General features: G+C 38.2%; 1 protein-coding gene and 1 long non-coding RNA gene across 7 annotated transcripts in view; one reads left to right on the forward strand and one right to left on the reverse strand.

The window, feature by feature from the left end:
- LOC141751128 (uncharacterized) overlaps positions 1-25,243 on the forward strand; it is a 118,345-nt gene that overhangs the window by 68,061 nt on the left and 25,041 nt on the right. The window contains exon 3 of one of the 2 annotated variants that reach the window (XR_012589868.1): positions 1,507-3,459. The exons of the other annotated variant lie outside the window; for it this stretch is intronic. This is a non-coding gene — a long non-coding RNA (uncharacterized LOC141751128). Of the gene's footprint in view, positions 1-1,506; positions 3,460-25,243 lie in introns of those variants that run through there. 2 annotated transcript variants of the gene reach the window in all.
- CA10 (carbonic anhydrase 10) overlaps positions 12,327-25,243 on the reverse strand; it is a 201,871-nt gene continuing 188,954 nt past the window's right edge. For all 5 annotated transcript variants that reach the window (XM_074607456.1, XM_074607451.1, XM_074607452.1 and 2 more), the window contains 4 exons: positions 24,021-24,093; positions 16,488-16,642; positions 13,963-14,137; positions 12,327-13,081 (listed from right to left, as the gene is read on the reverse strand). In XM_074607456.1, coding sequence (XP_074463557.1) covers positions 13,059-13,081; positions 13,963-14,137; positions 16,488-16,642; positions 24,021-24,093 — 426 coding nt within the window. In that variant the 3' untranslated portion in view covers positions 12,327-13,058. The remainder of the gene's footprint in view (positions 13,082-13,962; positions 14,138-16,487; positions 16,643-24,020; positions 24,094-25,243) is intronic.

Below are 25,243 nucleotides of genomic sequence, written 5' to 3' on the forward strand. Positions count from 1 at the left end.
TACCTCTTCTCAGTAGGTAAAGGATGCAGTTAATGAAGAAAATAAAAATAATGCTTAGAGATTTGGGAGGGTGTTTCTAGATACAGTAGGATAGTTCAGTTTTAGAATTACATCATGCACATGCTGTGGAGTGGTAACTAAGCAATTGTTCACAGTGAGGCATTTTAATGAGTACGGTACTTCATACTTTTCGTTCTTCAGTAGGTATTGTTCTGTAATTTGTATGTCATTGCACTTGCACATTGTGTTGTCTCTGTAAAGTCACCATCAAAAATCGATCATTGCTGAACTTGGGCCTTCAAATACATGAAAAAAAATTTGGCAACATTTGTCTCATGGCAACGGCTCTTCAGCACAGTGAAAGATGATACAGAGGTCTGAGGAAGAGATTTCTTTGTTTCACAAAACAGGACATTCTTGTGTATGTGTTTTTGTATTCCAGTTCCCCTCAAGAAAGCATCCCCCACCTCTAAAAATTGTGTAGACATTAATATTTCTTAAAAGTGTTGCTAATTAAGCTGAATCGTATCACTTATACTGGTCTTCTCGTTAAGCACTGAATTTATGTACTTTTTCTATTCGCTGTCAGACATTGTTAGTTCTTCTGTCCTCCCTGTATTTTGCCAGTATTAAACAGCATCCTGAAAGGACAGTGTTCAATATTAGTAGAAGCATCTCTTACTGTCTTACTTGACTTATTCTGAGCGACATGACACAAGAATAGTTGCTACTGGTTTTGTTTTACGTTTGTTTCATTTTACTATCCTCTTTTTTTACCCTTAACCTTACGTTTCTGCTTTTAAAGTAACATTTTCCTTTTCTCATAATATTTAGTTTATCTTGCTGTTTGTGGATTTTATGAAAGCCTGTTCTAAGCTTTGATGAAACAGACTTTGGTATACTTTGATTTTATTTATTTATTTTTTAACACTATCTGATCTTGCTCAGCAAGCTTTTCAGTATGCTTATCTTCATGCTCACTATGGGGAGGGAGAAGATGCAGAGAAAAAATACACAAGCAGTGAAATGGACTGGAAATGGAAAATGACTATTTGAAATTGCAGTCTGGGCACAGAACTTGGCATTTGGGTGGATTTACTTTTTTTTTTAGGAGCCCTGAACTAGCTACTGAAGTCTACTTTGGTTACCTCGTCTAGAAAGGGTGGTATGTCATTCTCAAGGCATCTGGAAAATTAACATCGTTATCTAAATATAGTTATCTAAACATTGCTGGCTGTAGTTTGACGGCTCTATTCTTGCTGGTCAGGCAGATCTAAGAATTCTTCGTGGCATTGGATGGGGATTAGGTTTCTCTCTCTGTATCCCTGGAGGTTTCATTAAAAAAAAAAGTGATGGGAAATATTGCACGGTTCTGGCTGTGTCTGCGCTGTGAATATATCCAAAACTTTATAAGGGCTTCCATTACTGCAGTATCTGAATTGTTTATGTGGCTGTTCTTATATCAATCCTTCCCTATTGTGCTAAGGTTTTACTGCATTTTTTTAGGTGCGAACAGAGACACAAGAGGGGGCAGTGATTCGTCACAGATTGCAAGTACAGCCTCTGGTGGAACAAACATCTCGCAGGCCCCAGGCTGCGGGGAAGTCCCAGAAAGCTGATTACTTCTTCTCTTGAATGACCATATTTCCTATTGCAGTGCTTGTCAGCTTCTCATTCTGCTCAGTTCACGTTATAAATAACATTACAAATGTGGAATATTTTAAAAGATGGCTTCTCTTGCTGAGCTCTATTCCCATGAATAATACTGATGGCTATTGAGACAAGTCAGTCCTTTCAGTTCATTTTTTTGCATGGTATATACCCTGGCTGCTTTTTTTTTTTTTCCCCCTGGATTTTTCTTCCATCAATGCTTCTTTTTAAAAAATATTAACCACGCTTGGTCTTTCCATAGCTTGTAGGTTACCTAAAAGTTAAGAGGAAAATTGTCAGTATTTTCATGAGTGAATGTCTCGAATTAATGTTCTCCTCACCATTAAAAAGGGTAAGAGAAGTTTATGTTAGTGTGTTTATCTGTGTTTAGTATAACTCCAACACTTATTTTGTCTGTCAGTGTTTCTAAATATCAATTAGAAAATACATTCAAAATGAGCTTGATTTCCAGTGACTGTGCATAATAAATGGCCATATGCTAAAGCTAATTACATATTTTAATGCATTAAAATGCAAGAATGATTTGGGATATTTAAGCAAAGCTCAGTGAAGAACTATGGTAACTATCTACACTAATTGCTCCAGATTTAATTGTACCATTAAAGGCATGGGTGTTTATATTGTTACAACATAATCTGTTTTAGGAAGAACTTGCAAAAAGATGGCAAGTAATTGTAAACTTTCTACAATCAGTATTATTTCTGTATGTATTTGTGCAGCAGCATGGTGATATCCCTATTCTTGTGGCAAGCAGAGAAGTTCCAATAAGATATCATTTATAGGCATAAAGAACTCATTTTGTGGAGACATAACGTGTTTGACGTAGAATGGGTCAGAGTTTTAGATCTTCACATAAGTAAAATACCCTTGGAGCTTCTGTTAAAATCACATGGGGGAAGCTGTTCACAGAAGAAAAGCTCTATCTAAGTATCGCCAGATAATCCTTGTGTGAAGTTAGTGCTTTCAAAAGGAAAAAATACGGAGGAAAAGGGTTTCTTTTCTTTCCTGAATTAGCCAGTTGTAGGGCCTAAATAATAGCCCTAGAAAGAGACTCTTTTTCTGTTCTTCTTTGTGTTGATTGAGGTGGAAAGACTTATGTTCAGAAATGATACAAAGCAGGCAGCTGCAGTGAGGGAAACCTGGTCAGTGTGAGCCTCTTGCACATCTGGGTTATGAGGCTATCACAACGCAAAGAGAAATTTGAGCTTCAGGCTGCGTAGGATACAGAGAGCTTCAATGTTAACCTTCTGAATAGAGATACTTTAAACCAAATCCAGCCAATGGCTAGTTAATGTGTGTCAAAATGCTCTTTTCTATGTACATGCTGCATTTAATGTGCAAATAGACTTAGGAAATAGATGTCGCCACCACTACTTTATTAAAAAATAAGTTTCCATAAGTTTCTTAAATTTAGAAAACAACAGAAAGAAAAATAAACAAAAAGCCAGTTTGACATAACTCTGAATTTCAGTAGTATGCCACTAAGCCATAAAATAAGCAAAAGGAGCTTTGTTTCTGTGTTCTTTCTTCTTTTAAAAGCCTATTCAAGGTCATGGTTTGAATAGAAAAGTAATTGGATTTGAGACACCATATGTTGTGGGATGATTATGACATCCCTAATGAATGTTACAGGGTACTACTTCTTCCAAAAAAATGTTGACATTAGCATTGAAATGACTGTTAACGTGAAAAATTTCCTTAAGAGAAAAATCTTGAATCAATCTTGTCTGATTTTCTTTTTTTCCCCTTTCTTCTCCCCTATCATAAGATGCCCACTCCTGAAGCGCAAAGGGGTTGCTTACCTTGCTGAGCTCCAGCCTGTCACAATCACTCACCAAACTTTACTACCCTTTCACAATACCTTCTGATTCACAGTGACAAATCCTAGACTATAAAAGCAACTAGATTCCGTTGCTGAGTGCCTCTTGTTAGTCATTTCACAATATTTATGGAGCTGCTTGCAGAAAAACATTATTTCTGTGCTCTGTTTTGTAAATCAAATAAGGGTAAATTCTATTAAAAGAAAATATATTTTAAGGCTGTAAAGTTTGGGGAAGTTTTTGGTTTGTGTTTGTCTCTTTCGATGTTTTTTGACTTTGGGAAGCATGAAGGTGATATCAAATATGTCACCTTCTTCCTGTACAGTCTAACTTTGAAGAATCCTTTACGTAAGGAACCTTAACATCATTTTCATAGGTCATATTCTCCCCCTAAATGCCCCAAACAAGCAACTTTCTCATTACCTTGATAAAATTTATTATAAAACTGCAAATAAATAAATATGAGGAAAAAGAACTTGATACTATTATTCTGAGATATTAAAATTGAAGAGGTAATAAAACATTAAAAAAAATAATCACAGTAGCCATGCGAACAAATATCATAAAAAAGCAAGCTGTTACAGCCTAAAAAAATCTAACCTCATTCCTGCCTTTAAGATTGCGGTTTCCTTTCTCTTCCATTTGATGTGGGTAGCAAGCTCACAGTCCTTTCCAAATCAGTGCAGCATCAAGTAGATGTAAACAGAGTACAAACAGTTTTGTTATTCCTCGGTACAGTTTCTCGAAGCTTGAACTAGGCCCCAGATTTCCCATGTCTCTTGTTTACCCAGTTGCGTGCACTGCTTCTGAATGAAAAGGTGTATCATAATAGAATATGTGGTCTGTAGTTTTGCGGAAACACTTCTGTGTTGGAAACCAAAACTGATACGTGTATATAAAGACTATGACAGAGGTAAGGAATGCCAAACTAATTTGCTTGCTCCTAATGCCTACTTTGCTTGTCCCCAGCACCTATTTATGTGTGGGCATCAGGACAAGCGAGTAGTAACTAGCTTATGTACTTTGCTCTCTGATCTACCTGATACTGAAATTTGTGTGATTAAAAACTAGCGTGGACGTATCAAGGCTGGGAAGCAAAAGGCATGCCATGTATTCCTAGCGTTGTGCCCTCATAAATAGTGGTCGATGTGATGTCTGTTGTTTTGTTTGATTTGTAGTGTAGCAACATGGTGAATCACAACGGCATAGCCGTATATCAGCTTTTTGATGTGTTTCTGTGGGCCGTGCAGTGGGGCTGCTGGAGACTTGCTTGCTTTCAGGCTTGCAGCCTCGGGCACTGGTGTGTGCAGATGAGCCTCCTGTGAAATGTAACTCATACAAAAGCATAACAATCCTGAGTGCCAGTCACAAGAGTCGCCTGGTAGCTTGCCATGTAATGATATGAATCCTTGCTCAGGGAATTGAGCTTTCAGTTTGCCCTTAGCTTGTAGGTAGCCACTGTTCGCATGTGCAGTGAAAATCTAGGCAGTGCTGTAACTGCTTTATGAGCCAACCTCTTTTATCTAGTTTGGAATTTTTATTTTTAAAAGATAGGGCTAATTACTCTTTAAACAGAGGGTGAGAAAACAGGGCTCTAAATGATTTGTGGGAAAATATATCCCTGCCCTGTGAATAATTATCTTGCTGTGCATGGAAAGTTCATGGGAATAGGAGAATCTGAGAGACACTAACACACTGAAGAGCTGGCTGAGCTGCCAGAGCAAGAATGATGTGGGGGGAGGAAGGAGGCAGGTGGGCTCCGAGCTGAAAGCCAGCACCAGGGCTGTACGTCCACAGTGAAGCTGTACCCCAAGTGCCGTTGAAACGTCATACGTTGCCTCCCTGGAACAGTGTGGTGACAAAACAGAGTTGAATGGCAGATGTTCAGTAGAAATAATGTTGTTGTTAGAAGACTAGGTGAATGTCACCTGCTTTATTTTTTTTTTCCTTGGCTGTATCAGCCCACCAAAAAGCCGAGCTGTATTAATGTTTCAGTTCAGATCATTTAGAGTCCCTACAGAAATCTCACCTAGGGTAACAACTATGTCCGCTGGCATTTCTTGTGCTTACAGGAAAGTATGTTCCCTATGAAGATGTTCTCTCTATTTGCACGTAAGGCAAGTGACGTATAAGGAGGTGGGGGAAGAGACAATTCCCAAAACTTGAAGGCTGGAATTATTTTGTACCCGCTTCATAATTTGTTATTTTGAATTATGCTGGGATTCATCAAGACTTTTCAGAGCCAAAGTCCTGTTGTCCTGTAATTTGGGCTAGATGATTTCAGATCTCAAAAAGGGATACTTACATTAGTTAGTTCATGTGCTTTAAGGAGAGGCCACATAGAACGGTCTGTTCTCTTGCCACTGCTTATGCTATGGCAGAGTTTCAGTGATTTAGTTTTTAACGCAAGCATTTCAGCTGGCCATCTGTGTTGAAGGAATGCAGGCAGCATTTGGGTGAAATGTTTGTCAATGGAGTTCCATTTCGGTAAATCTGTAGCTCATAGACCACAGATATAAATAAATGTTTAATGAACGAAGCCTCCGGCATGGCAAAACTTTGGCATGAATGTCTGAAAATGTCACTATTATTTGTATTGCTGTCAAATTTTAAATTATGCCTGAAAGAAGGCAGAAAGCTGAAATCATCTTGCTGCTGTATGATTGTATCATCAAGGGAAAAATGCAGGACAGAGGGAAAAGATCAATCTTTTGCCCTTGTGATTTCCCTGAATTCTGTTTTCTGCTCTTATGCTTGTGACTTTCTATGTTGTCTTAACATAACCTTCATAAGATTTTTATCACATATTTGAATGTTAACATGGTGTTTCCTCATCATGTTGACATATTCCCACCTCTTTACCATGTGTAGTTTACAATCACCTACTCATCTTGCAAGTTAAATCTGGCAGTTATCCAAGAGTTTCTTAGGCTACAAGTCTGAAGTGCTAATGTTAAGGACGAGTTATCTTTCCCTGTCAAATGGTCAACTGCATTACAAAAAAAAAAAAAAAAATTAAAAAATTGAAAAGTGTCATGTGTAGATGTATACAATAAACATCACCCCCTTGCTCTTTTATTTTTGGTCTTTTTATCAACTTGAATTTACTAGTGCTGTTGGTAGGACTTCATGCTTGTTCCTTGCCATTATTTATACTTTGGGGAGGAAAAAACCCAACTTTTTTTTATAGTTTTTCCAGTGTTATCTTTGTCTCTTCCCAGGGACCTAATCATTGTATAACCAGGTATCGCAGATTTCCCGTGTGGGTTGTTTGTGGTTGTGGGTGGAGGGTTTTTTTGGTTGTGTTCCCCCCGCCCCCCCTCAGTCAGTTAATCTTTTCATCCAGTTCCTGGCTCCACCCTCTCCTCTCCTTTTCCTTCTCTTTCCACCATCTCATAGTTTAGCATACCAGCAGCTTTCCATGTAAAGGATTTTGTTCAACTTATACCGTGTGACTGCTACCAAAGGACCCTTAGCCAAAGCAACAAAAACCAGTTTAAACAAATCTTTGTCTTTGACTCAAAACTTGCATACAGAGCTGAATTTTTCAGGTGATCTTTACTTTCCCCTTCTCGCTCCCCCTTCCCCAGGGAGAAACACTACTAAGGCGTAACAAAAATAGGAGGAATAAACCTTGAACCATCTAAAAAAAAGTGGTGTGTTCTGAATCCTGGCACTTGGGAGAAGTTTGGAGATGAGGTGCTGCCCTTGTAAGACATAACCCTGACGCAGGTGAGTCAGGGTGCAACAATCATATTTACAGTGGCTCATAATTAAATCCTTCTTTGTGTTTTGATTGCGCTCTCTTTTCCTCAGCTAATCCTACTGTCATTGTTACAAAAGAGTGAGTTCTGCTTTGCTCTTTGGACATTAGCTTTGCATATATTAAGTTCCAAGTAGTCTCAACTAAAGCATAGGTGTGCAGAAGGACAGCAGGCGAAGCAAAGCATGAGGTGTTTCTGGCAGACGGTGATTTCTTTGTGCAGCCCTAGAGATAGGTTCACAACATCACCCAATACAGCATTGAGGAGACACATCCAGAATGGAGTCAAGGAATCAGGAAGCACATTCTGAATGTGACTCAGCATTGCTTTTCCCTTGATCAATTTCTGCATTTGAACATATGCCCTGGATGCAAATACCTGAATGTCTCAGGGATCTCTTTGCTAGATGTTGACTGTCTCCTCGTGCTGAGAATAGCTACCCAAGGCTGAAGTTCATTGCCTTAACCTTCGTTCTGGGGCGACTATAGTCTTTTGCAGCTGTAACTTTGTTCCGCTTGGATTTACTTTTGACTCTCTAGATCTTTCTTCCCCTACAGGGTGAGAGCATATGCCTAAATTCATAAACTGTGTTGATTTTTTTTTTCTTTCTATTTTTCTAATACGTCTTCTAAGGATTTTTTTCCTCTACTTAAATACTAAGGGTTATTTTCCCATCCTTAGAAGATTTATTATCCTGTTTTTCATTTTCTGCTCTGAGTATGTGTTTGACACATCTTTACTTATTAGACTGGAAGCCTGACACTTTAGGAAACAGAAAATGTTTGCCTGCATTTCGTTTTGTATTATAAATGGTTCTTGTTCTTTACTGTGCAAACAGGCTCCTTGAATAATTTTACGGTATGCTGTTGAGAACTGCGGTAAGCCATTTGCTAGTAAATCAGCATTTCTTACAGCAAACTCTCTATGCTTTGTCAGCCATTACATCTAGGGAATAAAATCTAATAAAAAAAAAAATCAAAACATGGAGCAGTTATGGCTGATCTCCCTGAAAAATGTATACTGTTTTGAGTATAGGAACTAAACACCTGGGATTTTTTGGGTAGTGTCAAGTACTAAAGCGTGGAGGTGTACAGCAGAACATGCAAAACATCTGCCTCTTGGTTGCATTTCTGGTATTTGCAATGAAATATACTGACCTGTTAGTTTTCCCTTCAGTTCTTGACTTTTGGGGAAGGTTCAGCTCCTGAAAGCAGCGGCCTAGGAAAGTTTCGGCTTTATTTTCAGATTGAGATGGAATTTCAGTATTGTTAACCCTGCTTACTTTAAAAAATAAAATAAAAAAAAAACAAGCCACCCCTCCTCCTTAATATTAAAGATCATAAGGAATACCTTAAATGTTGGAGGGGTTTTATTTGCTTTCAGGTCTTGGCCTTTTGAGTGCAATCATATCCAGCTTTCCAACTCCTCTTCATCAATCAATAGATGTAGCAGCTCTTTTTATATTAAGTTTTTTAATGGCAGCTGAAATATATTGATTCCAGAAACAGTTAATATCAAGAGACTTCCAACTCTTGTATTTTTGTGCCAGTATTGTAATTCTGTGGGGTAAGCCTTTATTGCGTTGCTCAGATCTGCTTATAACATTGAAAGGGAACGCTAGTTTTGGAAGTAGGAAGGTGTGAACCTCCCTGAAAACCAAAATGGGGAGAATAAAGGCAGGGTCGGTACGAAGCAGGAAGGATTCTGAAGTATTATCCTAAGGGTTTTTTCTCCTTTGTTCTATAACAAATGTTTTGAAAAGTCTTACGAATTGAAACACCATTGCATGCGAAGTACTTACAACGATGTTGGCTGCTGGCACCCCATTCCCACCAGGCCCCCAGTGTCTCAGGTGCCTGACAAACTAATACCACATGAGCAGCAGTTATTGTTGACATTTCTTAAGGTCAAGATGTGGAACAGTGTAGGGACCCTCGGAGCAAGCAACGCTATTCATAAAAACATGAATTCGGATGATTTTTAAGTTCTTTCGATCTTTGCTGGCCGATTTACCTTTTTGATTGAGTGGCTTGTCGCAGTTGGAGTTTGTGGATCCGTGTAGGGGAGTGCAGCCCTGCGCTGCTTCGCGTGTAACCGTTCCCAGCCCTGCTGGAGGCTGCCAGTGCCTTGATCTCAGGTTTCTCAGCACCATTTCCCTCACCCCCTCTTCTCTCAGAGTATATATTTTATAGAGAAGCAAAAGGTTTAAATGGTGAGAAAGGATATTTTCTGATTCATAGAAGTTTGTTTTATTATAAAATCTCCAAGCTTCCAGGCAGATCCTTGAGATGTTTGCTTGCTGGTTCAGTTTTCAGGGCCGGAATAGTGTAAGGACAAATGTATGCTGTCTATAGGTACAATTATGCTGAAGGTCTTTGTTTTCAACCCACAGATTCTATTTAGTTCTTATTTTTTTGTATGGAAGTCGCTTTTCCTTTTGATTAAAGGAAACATGGAGCTTATAAAATTTGGCTAAGTATTACACTTTTTTGAATACTACTTGAAACAGAGGCTTTTACAGTACTGTAAACTTGAATTTTCTCATGCTTTTTGTCATGAAATTAGCTTGATAAGTTTGGTACCTGGTTTGATACCACATTCTTAACTGTGATAGCAGAAGATCAAATCTGAGTGTTTCCTCCCAGGATTAGGTTGTTAATGTCTGTTATCATCATGGCATGGCGACCTGGTCCTGCCTGTGGTGTTGACTGTTCCTCGAGGACCGCTGCCAGGTTTATGTTCCCTGCCAGGTACCTCATGCCTGTACTGAGCCTTATCACAAGCAAAAAATCTCACTCGTAATCTGAATCGCGTCAGCAGGGATGGTATCGAGGCCACAAATTCAGCACTTACTACAAAGTACTGAGCTCTGTGTGCAGCCAGGCTTCTGGTGAGCATCGTGGACAGAAAGCACTCAAGTTGGAGGGATTACTGTATGCACATGTTGCCATGCTGTGTAGACTCCAAACACTGGAAGATTGTCTTTGTGCCAGCTGTTTGATACTGAAATTTTATCTTTTTGCTTAAAGGCTTCATGATAAGGTGTGGCTTTCTTTGGATGCTCAGTGTCTCTTGACACAGAGGAATGTGCCTGATCTGAAAATCCTGGAGCTCGATGTCTAGATTTGAGTACTTCTGAAATGTGAGAAATACACAAGATATTTAATTCTAAGCTTTGGTTTGGTCTATTTCTACTGCAATCTATGATTAAAACAAAAACCTATACAAATCATGGCAAGATGGCGTTCATTAGCTCACAAAATGGAGCTGGAAATGTTGACAAATATATTTTTGGTGTCCCAGTATGATTGCTCCGTTTCTCTATTTGCGGGGCTTCTATATCGCAGTCTCACCTAATCCAAAGCACAGCATGACTCCTTCCTAGGACTAGTCCCTTCTATCATATCTCTTCCTCCTCTTAAATCCCTTCAATCAGCTTTCAGTAAAATAGAAAATAGGTTTTATTACTTATTAAAAGTTTTATAATGGAGGCCTGGCTTATCTTCCCTACCTTCTGTCACTGACAAACCTGGATCCACAACTGCTAGATATTTGTCCAAAAGTATAGATGGAAGCATTGTATAGCTTGTGCTCTCAGTAACTTTATTCTACAACCTTAGCAATCCTAGGAGAAGCTTCAAAAAACCCAAACCACCCAAAAAAGTAGTGGAAACAATCCCAACACCACAAGTTTAAAAGTTACAGATCACTATGGCAACTCAAAAATATTAAATGGTGCTTTTTATTTTTTATTAGCTAGGTAAATCTAAGGTGAAAATTTTGTTTTATTTCAGTTGCAAAAGTTGACAATATTAATCTACAGTGTAATAGTCACTGTGTGACGTTTCTGTAGCTGTGTTGTGGATTTTTCAGATCACTGCACAGCGTTAAACTGGCATATGGAAGTAATTTGAAATGCTTGAAATGAAATAACTCAAGGATCAGGTACTATATATGTGCTAATAGCACCCTGGGTCGGGGTCATCAGCCCAGACCCCTCCTACAAATACAGCATCACTGTGCCACAGCCTATCTAGGCCAACCTCTTCTCTTTCACTAGTGACTTCTTTGCACCTTTCGATGAGAAACTGAATTGTTGACGACTTTGGGTTCCTTACAGGTTTCCATCTACATCCATGTACCTGCTTTAAGGGTCCCCCGAAGGCCAGCCCATGCATGTTTTCACCTCCTGATAACTTTGCCTTTCATGTCATAAATGAAGTCACACAAAAGTTGCAATCATTCCAAACCACTGTCTGCAACACAGACTCAGGAGTTTCCTATCTGATGCTACCTGCACTGTTCTCTTCAGCCAAATTGAAATAATGTGGTTGTCATGTTAAAGCTAGTTGGCCTGCAACATTTACAACTTCCTTATAGTGGTTCAGTTCCCTCATGCTTCTTGTAGTGCCTGTTTTTCCATTTGGTATAAATAATTCATTGATCAGGCATGGTACTTTTTAGCTTCATTTTATTTTTTGTGAACTTCAACATGTTATAAAGTGAGTGTTAGGAATGGAATAGCATGAGGTCTGTCCTCTCTCCAGATTTAAAGAAAAAAGAAATTTAAAAAAATTCCTTAGCGTGCAAGAAGGTCAAACGTGTGCTACGTGAACTTGTTAAACACATTTATTGAGTTCTTGACAGTAACCAAACACAGTGAATGACCATTATAAACAAGAAAAAAGGCATTCGCTTTTACTTGGTCAGCTCCTGCTTTATCTGTAAAGAAAAGATATCCCTTTCCATTACCAATTTACAGGATCTGAATTTGTTTGTCCCAATAATGGATTCAGCAGAGAAAATGGCAATTTTGTTTTTTTCAACTGCTGTGTGCTTCTGAGCGCAGCTCCTATTAATGATGGACCATAAAGTGGAGTTAGTTATACTAGTTTTAAGTGCGTTCCCAATTGCCATTAACTCACTTAAATTGGCTGCAAACAAAGAAATGTAGTAAAAAAAAAAAAAAGGGGAAAAAAAGGAAAAAAGAAAAACACAAATAATGCAGCCACAAGTAGCAGAGGCTTCCTATTTCAGAAAGGAAAAAATAAATCAAAGCAAGTTTGCTAAATTAATTTGTTAAACACATTTATTGAGTTGTTAATAGTAACCAACACAACATATGACCTGTTGTAAAACAAGAAACAGAAAATGGATCAATTCTGATTTTGGCAATTCCTACTACAGATATGTGACAAAGAGGGAAATATTTCAATTTCCTTTATATTCTGCAGTGATATATTTACAATACTTATCTCTCAAAGTCTGTCCCTTTTTTAATTAAATGAACAGAAAGATCATAACCTAGAAATAAGTTTCCTCTACAGTCGTCTTGTTCTGTCTTGTCAGTATCCATTAATGATAGTGAAATAATGAGAGCTTTCCAAGGATTACTTGGCACACAGAACACAACTCCACTTTGATGCTGTACCGAGCCACCTTTTTTCTTTTTTTTTTTTTTTTTTTTTTTAAATTTGAGGGAGGGGGTAAAAGAGGAAGAATTTCATATGTACAAAGGCTGAAAAGTCTTTCTCTGTGAAGCTAAATTAGTTCAGGAAAACTGTATCAAAATTGTAATCACATTTACTGTAATACTGTCTTTTTACTTTTTTTTTTTTTGATTACCACCGATCATATGAATGAATTTTTAGTTGAGTTTCCAACATGGCAGCTCTTTTCCTACAGCACGTTTGCACGTGCTACGGCGAACCCAAAGAGAGTGAGGTTGGGTGCATTCTAGATTATGTCAATTCACAGTAGTAGCATTCCACTGAGGTTATGGGTTCTGCCTGCTCTGTCTTACTTACTTGAGGAGCCATTCATTTACTGAAAGGAAAGAGAAACAAAACAAAAACAATTATGCTTTAATAAACTCCAAATATGAAACTGCCTGGATTTAACACTGTATTAGGCACTCAAACTGTCTTTTAAAAGCCAGGAGGCTCAATTTCCTCCTCTTTCTGGAAAAGCATTAAATTGGAATGACTGTTTCTTTGAAGTATTGCAACTCAAGTCAATCAGCCTTGTTCCTGAAAACATGCTTTCTTTTCCACCCTTCAATAGTACTCCTTCATAACCATAATATTATTGGTAAGAAGGCACTTTTATGCTATTATTGCAGCTAATATAACCGTGTGTGTATAAGATACATAAGATGTATAAGACACATTACAGCTCAGTTGTAAGCCCCCAGCTTTGGCAGCCTTAAGACTCCACCAGCAGGAGACTGGGTTGGTTCGTTTGTTTAATATCCATTGCGTAATACAAAACTTTCCGATTTGGGTGTTTGTTATGGTGGTGCACCGCCAAGTGAAATTTATTCCTTTGTTTGAGATCAGCTGTCATCAAGGCAGCTCATCCCCCTTTTTCTTTCCAAGGTGGGTAAAAAAAGAGCAAAATGCACTTTGTAAGGTGAGAAGACTTTAAAATGAGGCTAGAAAACTTGAAGGCCTGTCCTATCTGCTTTAAAAAAAAATATATATATTAGATGTCCCAGACTGATGGGTTTTTTGTCATGCTTTTCCTGCATGTTTCTGGGCAAGTTTTCTCATCCATTTCCAGTATGTAATGTTTGACTCGTACCATTAGTTCCCCCAAACCTGGAGTTTCATCTGTTTTTATTTGTATGCTTTATTATGCACTTGGATTTCTCAAAGAAAAGAGCTCAGTGTAAGCATAGAAAGGATTATTCTGGAGGTAGAACGTACCTCTATACTGTAGTTTCTGTGCTCTATTGTTTGGACAATCTTTTCCCTGTAAACTAAAGTTGATATTAGTTCGGATACATCGATTGTTGAGAGGCTGGACTGGTCTGAAATTGTCGCTCATGCTCAGAAATATCTGTGATGGCTGATTCTGGCTTAGCAGTCGTAAAGAATGCATCTATACAAAATACAAAACAAAGGGTTTTAGTACTGGTCTTTCCTGTAAGCAAACAACATACAACCCTATTAAACAGACTACTTAATAAATGAAAGTTACACAGAATTTCAGTGATTTTTAGTCAGAGGTGGGTTGAAAGAGTTAATGCGAGGTAAAACCGTTCCTTCCGTGGTCCTCTGTTTCTGAGCCCCATTTTAAACGAAAGTAACTAGTTTTGTGTGGAGTAAGTGAAAATGGTGTTGAGGTGTCCTTGGCTGCTCAGGAAACAAATGGAATCCAGAGTACCAGCTAGCAGCAGCTGGTGCAGAGAAAATGAACCTGATGAATGACATAAGCTGATTTCCTAAGTTTTGTAGCTATTAGTGTAGCTTCCAGTTGAGAAGACGCAGTTTTGGATGATGGTACTCAAGGACCAGGTATGGCCAGTCAGGACGGAAAGGATAACTGACAGTCATGCTGCTGAAGTCATGAGACTAATGATGTTAAAAAGTGAAATCCTTTCTCCATTTTCAGGTCTGTCTTGATATTGTCTGTGCTGCGTCTAAAGTGTTCTTATGGTAGACTCTTGTCTGCTTTTGAGCTGTTTTTACGGATCAGCAGAGGGAATTACTGTTTCATCCAGGATTTTCAGTGTGCCCAGCAGTGGCTGGATGCAAACTACAAGCAGACAGGAATGGTTCTTATAATGACTGTGCAACTGTGCTAAAAGCATGTTAATTGGTTCAAGTCAACCAAAACCTTTCAAACTTTGTGTAGGAAACTGGTGAGAGAGGAAGGGAACCCTGCAATTTGTAAATCAGAAGCCTTTAAAATATTTTGGTTTAAAATCATGAAAAAAATGTTTTCCGTGTCAGAGTACAATTTAAGAGGTTTGGTTGTGACTTTTAATGTTTAAATGGGGAAATTCAGTAGCTGGTTTTACGTAGTAAAAATCTTTAACAGCTTTCAGGTAAAACTTGAGCCGTGCATTCCTTTATCAGTCTGAGTACACAATGTCATTAGTAAGTATTCCATGAAATCAATTTGCAGCACTAATAATGGAGGATGTAACTAACCAGTAAAGCATAACGAGGAGTAAGTATCGTGAAATTATAACCCATAGGTACTAGCATAGACTCAAGGAATATTCTAATCTTTGTTTTGTACGTTAACGTTGTAAGTAAAAACATTGCTTGTAGGAAAACGTTTGGGTCCCCTGCTTGGAAAGTTCAGAATGTACAGCATGCTCGCCTGTGCTCAGCTGTGTCGTTCTCCCAAATTACCCATTTAGAAAAGAAACAAAGTGCTTTGGCTGCATCTAGATAAAATTGGACAGAAGGAATATCACAAAGATAAAACATCTCTCAGGCTTTTTAAAGTCATCTTATTTACAATGTTAATATGATTTTAAATCCCAAAGTAACATTTAGGGTTGTTTTATCATTCCTCATTTCATTTCTCAGGCCAGATTGCGTCTGCTGCGTGCTTGGGACAGGCAGATGGTGGTTCAAGTATTCCTTTGGGATTCTAGTACGCGAGAGAATAGGTTTTAGTTCAGCTCACAGCTCTGTAGGCAACTTGCTGATGGAAGCTCTGGAGAAGGCTGCAATTGGTGTTAAATTTGTTGTTTTCTGATGTTAGGCCTTGGATTGTGAGTGAGTCATACAGAAATGTAGTCTTTTCGATTTTTTCCACTGGAGTCTTTCCTCAACAGCATAATTTTACTATGAAATTAATTTAATTGTGTTTTCTTTTGCATAATTTATCATACTTCTTTCTAATAGGGGCTTCAGTTTGCCAATCTGATTTTTCTGAAGATACTTGCAATATCTATCCTGTCATCTTATTCTATATCAGAAGGCACTTGCTGATCTATTTTCAAGAAGGTCCAGTATATTGGATCTCTGTCACACAACGTGCTATCCATATGTATTTAAATGGCCACAAGTGTCACTCACAATTTGTCCGTTTCTTTCTGACCCAAGAATGGCCTATGTTATACTATATCTCAGTTATTTTTGTACAACACTGCTATACTTGTTTTAGAATCCCCATATATCTATTCACAGAATCATAGAATAATTTAGTTTGGAAGAGACCACTGGAAACCGTTTGGTTCAAACCCTCACTGCAAGCAGGGCCCACCTCAAAGTATGTGTGTGTCTGTATAGATAATTAGGGAGCTCTAAATAGTTAATATTTTTAATTTAGCAAAAAACTCTTAAATACTTTTGCAAATGGTATAAATTGCAGGCAGAGATCCCTACAGCAAAAGGTTGAATCTAATTTTGTATGTAAAGCTACAAATACATATGTTTAAAATATTCTTTTGTACAGATACTAGATCGAGTAATTTTTTAATTATTTTTACCTGCATCCTTGTTATGTAGACAGGTTTGTTCATTATTATCCAGCTTGCTGTTTCATAGCAGGGTGGAATTGTCATTGACCCATCATACGTAATGAAACTAGACGTCTCTGGATAAAGTTCCTCAATATTAAGCCCCTGTAGTAAGTATGCATCATCTAGAGAATAAAGAAGGAAAACAATTAAGATAAAACAATAGCTTCACAAAAAAAACCATGTAAAAATATCCCACCCTTTTTATGTACAATCCTTATTCCAGAACATCATCAGTTTTACTGAAATACGAAGTACAATGAACATACATCTCTGAATGCTCCAGCAGTTTGGACAAGAACAAGTAACATGAATTCACTAAACCTTCTTGGATTGAGTTCTGCTCTTAGATGCCCGTGCACGCCTTCTGTGAGTTTAGCACAAGCATTCACAGTGAAACCCCGAATCACGTTTAATAACTGGAGGTAAAAGATTTTTGAAGTTGCAGTTATTGATTTAGATGCAGCAGTCTTTGGAAAATGTTGACTTACCGTATTTTGGAGTGATTAACAATTTTTGCTCAACAAAGCCTTGGGAACGCCAAGAGTGTTAAAACTTAACTGCCCTTCTACCACAGGAGGAAGTTAAGGTTAATGCATGATAATGAAGCTGCTCAATGAAGCCTGCTGGCCTTTCGTGTGCACAGTGGGGGTGGATGCAGTGCAAGCTCACTCAGAATGCTAAAATCGGGGTGGAAAAGTACGTCCGGAAAGCAGCTTACTAGGGTCCCTGCTTTTATTGTAAGCCTCCCTGGGAATTAATGAGGTATCCCTCTGCAACAGAATTCAGTCTCTGCATATGTACCAAAATATAATGAGAGATGGTTATATCTTTCAAAATTCATCAAAGTTCCTCAGCCTTTTCTGTACTATGTGCACTATTTCCCTTGTGTAATGCTGGCCCTACAATATTTTTGGCAGTGCTGTCAAAACTGGAGCTCAGATTTTCCTGCCAAATCTTAGGCTGTAGGAGTTCCTTAATAGAAAATACTCAGGGATATACACACTTCACTTGTTATACGCTACTGACACTGTGTATCTAGGAGAAAGCCGGGCTGGTTACGAGCCATAGTGTTGTGAAATTTCTTTGCATGCTTTCACTTGCATGTAGTGTGTTCAATATGGTTCATTTACAGAGTGGGTGCTAAAACACTGGCACTGAAACCTGCATATTTAAGCGTGTTTCCACTTTCAATATACAAGATGAACTGGCAAAGAAGATAGCATAAATAAAATAGAAGATACTGCTCAGACTAAAGAAAAATGCTGAAAGTGCGTCTTTTAGGTCAATGTCAATAATTTAGGCATTTCTGTTGGATTCTCTGATGTGTTTCATGTACCATCCACTGTAAGTTTAAATGGGTTTTGGGTTTGTGTATGGCTTTTTTTTGTGTGTTTTTCTTTTTTTAAAGCTGATAAACAGTTCCTTGCCATTGGGAAAAGATTTTTAAATGGAACCAAGGAAAGAAATATAAGCGATCAAGGAAGCATATAAGAACTAAAAAAAGAGGAGAGTAATTTAACTTGAATTTAACATCTTATAGCTGAAGGACAAAACTTAGATGAGCAAAATGCTTGTCTCATACTATCTAATGGAAAAAACAAGGACTGCAGACTACTGTCTTGGGCAACAGAAAATCAAACAACACAGGCAAAGCAAATGTGACTTTTTTTTATTATTTTTGATATAGTGCAGTCAACATGCTACAGGCTTCTGGGGTAGCAATATTAGTGGCTACAGCATCAGTTAAAGTGTCGAGGTGAGAGTGTAACACTTATACCACGTTGACCAGTGCCCTACAGTTATTTCATATTTTAAATGTGTTTGTTATAATCTTGGCAGGCCCTTTCAGGTTTGTCAGAAATATGTCTTTCTGCCATGCTCTTGCAGCTCGAGCCAGGGTAGTTGCCATACCGTGTAGCTAGATCCTCAAGTAGAGGGGAAAATACTGTTTGCGTCTTGTAGGTGTCTGACTGTCACCTTTTTTAACATGCTCAGCCTTCACTGGCCCATGGCCTGGGATACGCAGTCTTTTTAAATCTAAAATTTTCCAGACAAAAGTGCAAAACTGTTGCTATATTCTTAGAGTCAAAACACTGTCAAACTTTAACAGCTAGAGATGACTGACTACACCTGTGTCCTATTCATTAAAACATTATTTGCAGCGCAGCGGTAATTTTGCCAGAATTACACGAGAAGAGAATGAATGCATCTTTTCAAGCCCAGTGCCTGTTTTCAATGAGTCATCGTATATTTCTCCCTTTCCCGCATGAACATCCTGTTCATTATTTATGAACCATGGGGAGCGGTGTGTTAGCTCCGAATGGCATGGAGTCAGTCAAACTCTAAGGACCAAATCTGCTTTGTCTCATCCATACTGACTTTGGCTGGGCTAAAATGATTTAAACAAGGTAGAATATGCCCGAAATATTTGCTACGAGATGGAAAGCTAACTAAAGATTAATACAGATGAGGGATATTGATGATACGTATATACGTATTTTGTGTGTGCCACGTTCTAGTTGACTAATTTGTATTCGGAACAGTGCACAGATTATTAGCAATAGGACTACCTGTCAAATGGAAGATACAGAAACAGATTTACTGCTGGTATTAGTTCAGGTAATCATGGGGGTTTTGGAGTTGCCTCACACTGCTTTAATAGAGAAAGTAATTCATTACTTTGATATGGGCTTTTAACTTTTGTCTGTGGATTTACAGTGTTTAGTCATTCTCAGAATATAATAATGCTCCGGTGGTGGAATGTGGCATGTAAGAGTGGGAGAGCAGTGTGGGGCATGGTTCTCCTACTCATTCAGGTAAGCCCGACGTATGCCAGTGCTCTCAAAATCAGGAGAGATGTTCTCCTTAGCCTTTCTGAGCTTTGATCAACTGCTTAGGTTATCTTGTTTGCATACTGAGGACCTACAAAATATGTGGCCATCTCCCGCACCAGCACCCAGCAGTGAAGTGGCTCCAAACCTAGTTCATTGCCTCTGTCTTCACTTGGGATATGTTTAAGGAGAGACAGTGAATTATGCTAAGTGTCAAAATCCATCAGTTGTGATTAATGGGAAAGTGGAGGAAAATATCATTGAGGAAAAGGGGAAGATAGGGGTGAATGAAAAAAATAAATAAAAGAGTTTGGCCAAGTAAAAGCAGTATTTATTCCTGCCTGTATATGGGTTCTATTCCCACGGGAAGTCAGATGACTCCACGAGAATGGCCTGAGAAAAGATTACAGAATAAGCATTTGGTTATCAACATTTTTCCCATGAACAGCTCTGCTGTTTCCCTTTCCCCACATCTTGATAAAAGTTTCCCATTCTGGAACTGAAACAGAACTGGTGGGTTGGCACTAATACTCGATGTAACACTTTAATGTCTTGTCTGATGTTTATTGTAAGTATGTAGTTCAAAATAGGTAGTTCAGTGTAGGTCAAAGTCACCACGGGTGATCTCTTGCCAGTAATAAACTTCCTTTAATAAACCCATCAGCCTTTACTAGATTCTCAGCATCATTCCTATCTACAGCACATGTTCTGTTTATCTTGATCTGCTTGTGCCTTAGGGTGGTTTCTGAACTCATGAACTGTTCTCTATACGGATTAGATTTCATATTCATTTACATAAAGGCATTGACTCTGACAATTTTCTTAGCAAATAATGGAAATCCTCTTTTATCCCCAGGTTTGTAACAGGCGCGTAGGGTCTGCTTTCACAGCAAATTCTATGTATGTTCTCTTCAAAACAATACTATTTACAAGGAATATATTATTTACTGAACGAAGGAAGGTCCGTTTGATTTTGAAGTTCATATCATGATAATTTGAAAAGGGCAGGTGCAGCTCTAACTAGATTAGATTTACAGGGTCAGGAATGTAGACATCCTCAGTTTTTTAATCCTGAAACAGAGTTTCTCCATTTACCAGCCTTTACAAGTCCCTTTGACCCAGGCTGACAGAGGCCCATTTTGAGCACCTGCGGTCAGTCCCTGTGGCCTGGTTGGAGACTGCTGAGCTTTTACTGCTTGGGACAGGAGCTGCAAGAGCTCAGTCCTTCAGAGAGCAAACCGAAACATGAACCTTGAGAAATTAAGTCTCTTATTTCCAGAAATCTTTAAGATTGAGCATTTTCAGGATAATCTCTTAAAATCGGAACATTTTATTCACTTGCACCCTATCTATAAAGTTAAAGATTCCATTTGAGGAAATTCAGAATTTTACAGCCCTTCTGCCTTGCTGAAAATGGGGCAGTATCTTGGTGAGGAATGGCAAGCCTAAATTTTCATATGGAATTTTGGGGATCTAAAATGTTACTACTTTCCAATGTTAAGCAAACACTGAGTAAAAGCTAATGTAGCATAACTGTTCTGAAAGAAAGCTAACTTATCCCCTGAAATGTCGTACTTAAAGAGCAATATGAAAGCAGTTTTTCTTTAGAGGTATTCACATAGCTTCTGACTAAAGCCTGTTTGAAAGAACATTTGTTTCAACTAGTTCACAGTAGATTCTTTGGGCTGTGATAACGGAATAAAATAAGCATTTAAAATCTGCTTAAAAATTCCATGGGGTCCACTTTACTTCACTGTAGCCGTTAATATCTAAGAGTAGAAATTCCCCTTTTAACGCGTTTTGCTCATGGAAATTTCATGCAGCAGCATAGATAGCTCTTCATTTTGTTGCTGTTCTTTAAAAAAAAAAAAAAAAGAAAAAGAAAAAAAGTACTTTAGTTATTTTACTAACTGTCCTGACTCGGAACCTATGCTCCACTTCTCATTCGCTCCACACTCCTATGGAGCACACTGGGACTGGTCATTTTGTCAGCAGCCTGCTGAGTATTGACTTCAGGAGTGGACCCCTAAAGCACAAGCTAAAAAACTCCAGCGGCTAAAGGCAGAATAGAAATCCTCGTAACGTTAAGAGGTAAAATTAGTTTTCAGCAATGATGCTATAATCCATCACACAAGACAACTGCAAAATTACTTTCAATAACACTTTCACATTCCCAATTTACACTAAAAAATTCCCAGTCAATACTTGTTACTACAGTAAGTAACCCAGTGCCCTGCAGAATATTATATGCATTGTATCTGCCAAGGATTTCATTTTAACACATGAACTTGTTAGTGATAACGGTGGTTAACAATTAAAGCAGGTCTGTTAATCATTGATTCTGCAGCCTATGTTATGTGTTCATCTTCATGCGAAATTTCATTTAGTAAACGCAAATTATGTGTGATTGGAATTGCATTTTCCTTCTAAAGAGGCAAAACAACCGATGAAAGGTTGTAGGCTGCTGCCAGCTCCAGAGAAGAGGGGTGCCCACTTATACCTGCAGTGCACAAAGGAAGTATTTTGTATTGGGAGGGTATGCTTGCTTCCTGCTGGGGGCGATGGTTGCATGCCGAAAGATGCAACAAGGGAGAGATGCTGCAGGTGCCTTCCTGCCCCTGTGGACCCGCGTATGCTTAGTCATGGCCTCTCCTCTGCTCTCAGCCACCACAAGTTGTCCAGTCTTTGCTCTGCTGGCCAGCCATTGTAGCATGTGGGGCCAAGGAGCGCAAAAAAGGCTGTGACACTCATGTAAATGCATGAGATAGAGTTGCTGTGATGGGAAAAATGAGGCAGGAGTCTTCTCTCATTCAGTGTGCGAGACCTGACAGGTCTCTGTGTGTGTACGTGGGGAAAAGCAGCTTCCTCAGTGGTACAGTCAGAGATCTTCTGGCTGGTCCCCAGACAGCAGCCAGGAATATGTAATTTGGGAGTGAAAGAGCCTGAAAAAGCACGTACAGCCTTAATGATAATGGCCGATCTCCAGGATGCTGCAGCAGCACTGGTAGGCAGGAAGCTCTTACAGAACGGTGTTGCTGTTTTTGCAAGGAATCAAGACAGGCAGTTTACAAACTGGGCTGATCTCCTGCTTTCATACTGATGTTTCGTACTGATAGAACAATCTGGAAAAAATGTTCTGAGGGGAACCCTCTGTCACTTTCCTTTCTACACGTATCATGGAGAATAGAGTTTTATCATAATAGAGGCCTCTTATTTGGACCAAAGATGTAAGAAAATTTGTTAACTGTAAGGTAAAATTAGAGAAACATCAGTGGGAAGAAAGGTGCGTGTTCTAGGAGAGGACAAGGAACTATCTATTTCAGAATGGGGTTGGATTGGCTCCATTCTTCAAATTCTGTATGGGGTGGCAAGACTTGAAGTCTTTCTAGTGCTCTCTTGTTCAGGAATTAGTGGTTAAATTCTGTGTTTTCGTTTCATACTGATCTCAAATCTACACTTTTTCTTTTTACAATCCTGGCTTTGCAGGAAGGACGAAAAGATGGATTCCATGGAAAGAAATGAGACTGTAGTTTAGTGACGTGTAGAGAAACCTCTCCAAGCCTTTCCATCATAAACCTCAAGTTCAGTGATTTTTGTTGAAGTTAAATGGGTATTTGAGATCTCTGGAGCTTCAGATGCAAAGTTGTTGTAGAGTATATAGTACAATGTATTTAATTTACAGAAAGGTAAACTGAGACAAATGCTATCAGAATTGTGAACCAAATCCTGGAGTCCTGAAAACCAGTCTCATTCCCGTTATTGTGAACAACTCTCTCCCAGCTTTCATAATCAAAAGAAAAATTGATGAAGTTTATAAAAAAATTGTAAGTCGTTGTTTACAGAATAACAAATGGAGGCTGAGTTTTACAATACTTTTCCTATTTTTTCAGTTTGATGTGTACTTTCTGGAATTTAAACTCTGGTATCGTTTAACTTGTTTTATTAACTCAATGGTTGCTTGGAATTCAAGTGAATATTTGACAAAGAGAATAAGGTTTTCAGGAGAAGAGGTTTAATTTGTTCCATTGAGATATATGTATTTTTCATGACTTTCTCTAAACTAGCCTAATTTTCACTGACATTTAAGCTCCAGTTTTCCACAAGTTCAATACGCTAACGTGGAATTATTGAGCATTATCAATTAAAGGCTTTCCAAATTTGAATACAGCAAATACACATGCTATGTTAATGACCTCTTTTTATATCCATTAAGTACAGCAATAGTTGAATAGAAATGGCATAACTTTTCTGTACAAAAATAAGGTATTAATGAATACTAAATCCACAGTTAATGATGCAGATCTTGACATAACTTGATCTGATACAATCCAGGCTGCTGTGCACGTTACTTTTATTGCTAACAGTAGGCAGTTTCTCCTGAGTATTCTGTGTGAACACAGCACATGTATTTAAGTATAATTTCATTAATTTATTGCTTGTTCAAACATAAAATAGACTTTGAAGTTCAAAATTCATTTGAAGAAGTGATGACCTTACTAGATTTCTCAGGTTCCCGAGTTTATCATGCAGAGTTGCTGGCAATGCAAACTTTGTAATTTTTGCCCATAATGAAGTGCTTTTTTTTTTTCAGTGGATTGCTAAATACATTATTTGATACTAAAATCATACAACTGTTAGCCATAGTAAATAAAAAAAAAAACCAACTTACTTTTATATGTTATTCTTGTTATGGTGTCTCTGTTAAGCATACGATTTAGAAATGGATTTGATGATTCAGATACCTACAGAAGAGAAAGTGTACAACGTCAAAATCTTCTCACAAATGTTTCCTTTCTGGAAATGTAGCTGTTCCACGTGGGCGTGCGCCCACACACACACTCTCTGTCTCTCCCTCTCTCTCTCCTTCTCTCTCCCTCCTTCTCTTTCTCCTGCCACTCCTCCAAATTGTTTCTGCCTTTTTTTCATTGTTGTGGGAAAAGGAAATAATTACTTGGATATTTTTCTAATAAAACTTGTTAGAAAGTTGGTATCTAAAAAGAAATTTAAAAAAACCCAGGGATGGGATAACAGGATGAATAGAAATTAGTGCCCGAATAAAAGCGTGAGTACGAGTTTCTTCTCCAACAGCTTTGATGGGGTTTGCAGGTGGTTAATGTAATTAGGCAGCATTTTCATACAGTATTCCATTATTTTTCTATTTATTGAAAAGTACACTTTTGTTGCAGCAGACTATTTAGATTGTAAATAAAATCTGTCTTCCCTTTGTTTTACATACAGGTATGAAATGCTTACATTTCACCCCCATGAACTCACAATTATGTATACATATATACATACACGTCTACGTACACAGAAAACATTCAGTCTGCATTAACATAAGCATCCCGAAGAGGACTTATAGGAAAAATGATAGAGGGCATAGAGGCATTGTTGCTGTGTTGTGTTTTTTCTTTGGGGTGGAAATTTTCTGTTTGGTGGAAATTCAGATGGTTACTTCTCCACTTAGAAGTTTTTCTAAGTGCTTTGGACATTTAAAATGGAACACATCTTTTCATGCCAGTGAGAGAGGCCTAGAGAAAAATATGGTGGGGCAGATACTAAATTTTGTTGCTCGTTATAACAAGTGTGCAACTCAGCGAGTACGAGTGATGCGTCACTTAGACAAAATTGGCATGCTGGGCAGTTGGAAGGCTTGCTTCAATTTTATCCTTTTGCGCTAATTCAAGTAAGATCGTTGGTCGTAATACAATACATTTTGGATGAAAAAAGGTAACCCAAATATCTTTCTTAATTATTAGACCTGTATAAAAGGGCAATTTTCATATCTAATTATTCAACATACTCTGTGAAAAGCGTATTTTTAACTCTAAGGTTAATGCTTTGTCAGGAACTTCGCCTTATGAAATGGGATTAGAGAGTACTAAAGGGAAT

The sequence above is a fragment of the Larus michahellis genome, chromosome 14, assembly GCF_964199755.1.
Source record: "Larus michahellis chromosome 14, bLarMic1.1, whole genome shotgun sequence".
Lineage (NCBI taxonomy): Eukaryota > Metazoa > Chordata > Aves > Charadriiformes > Laridae > Larus > Larus michahellis.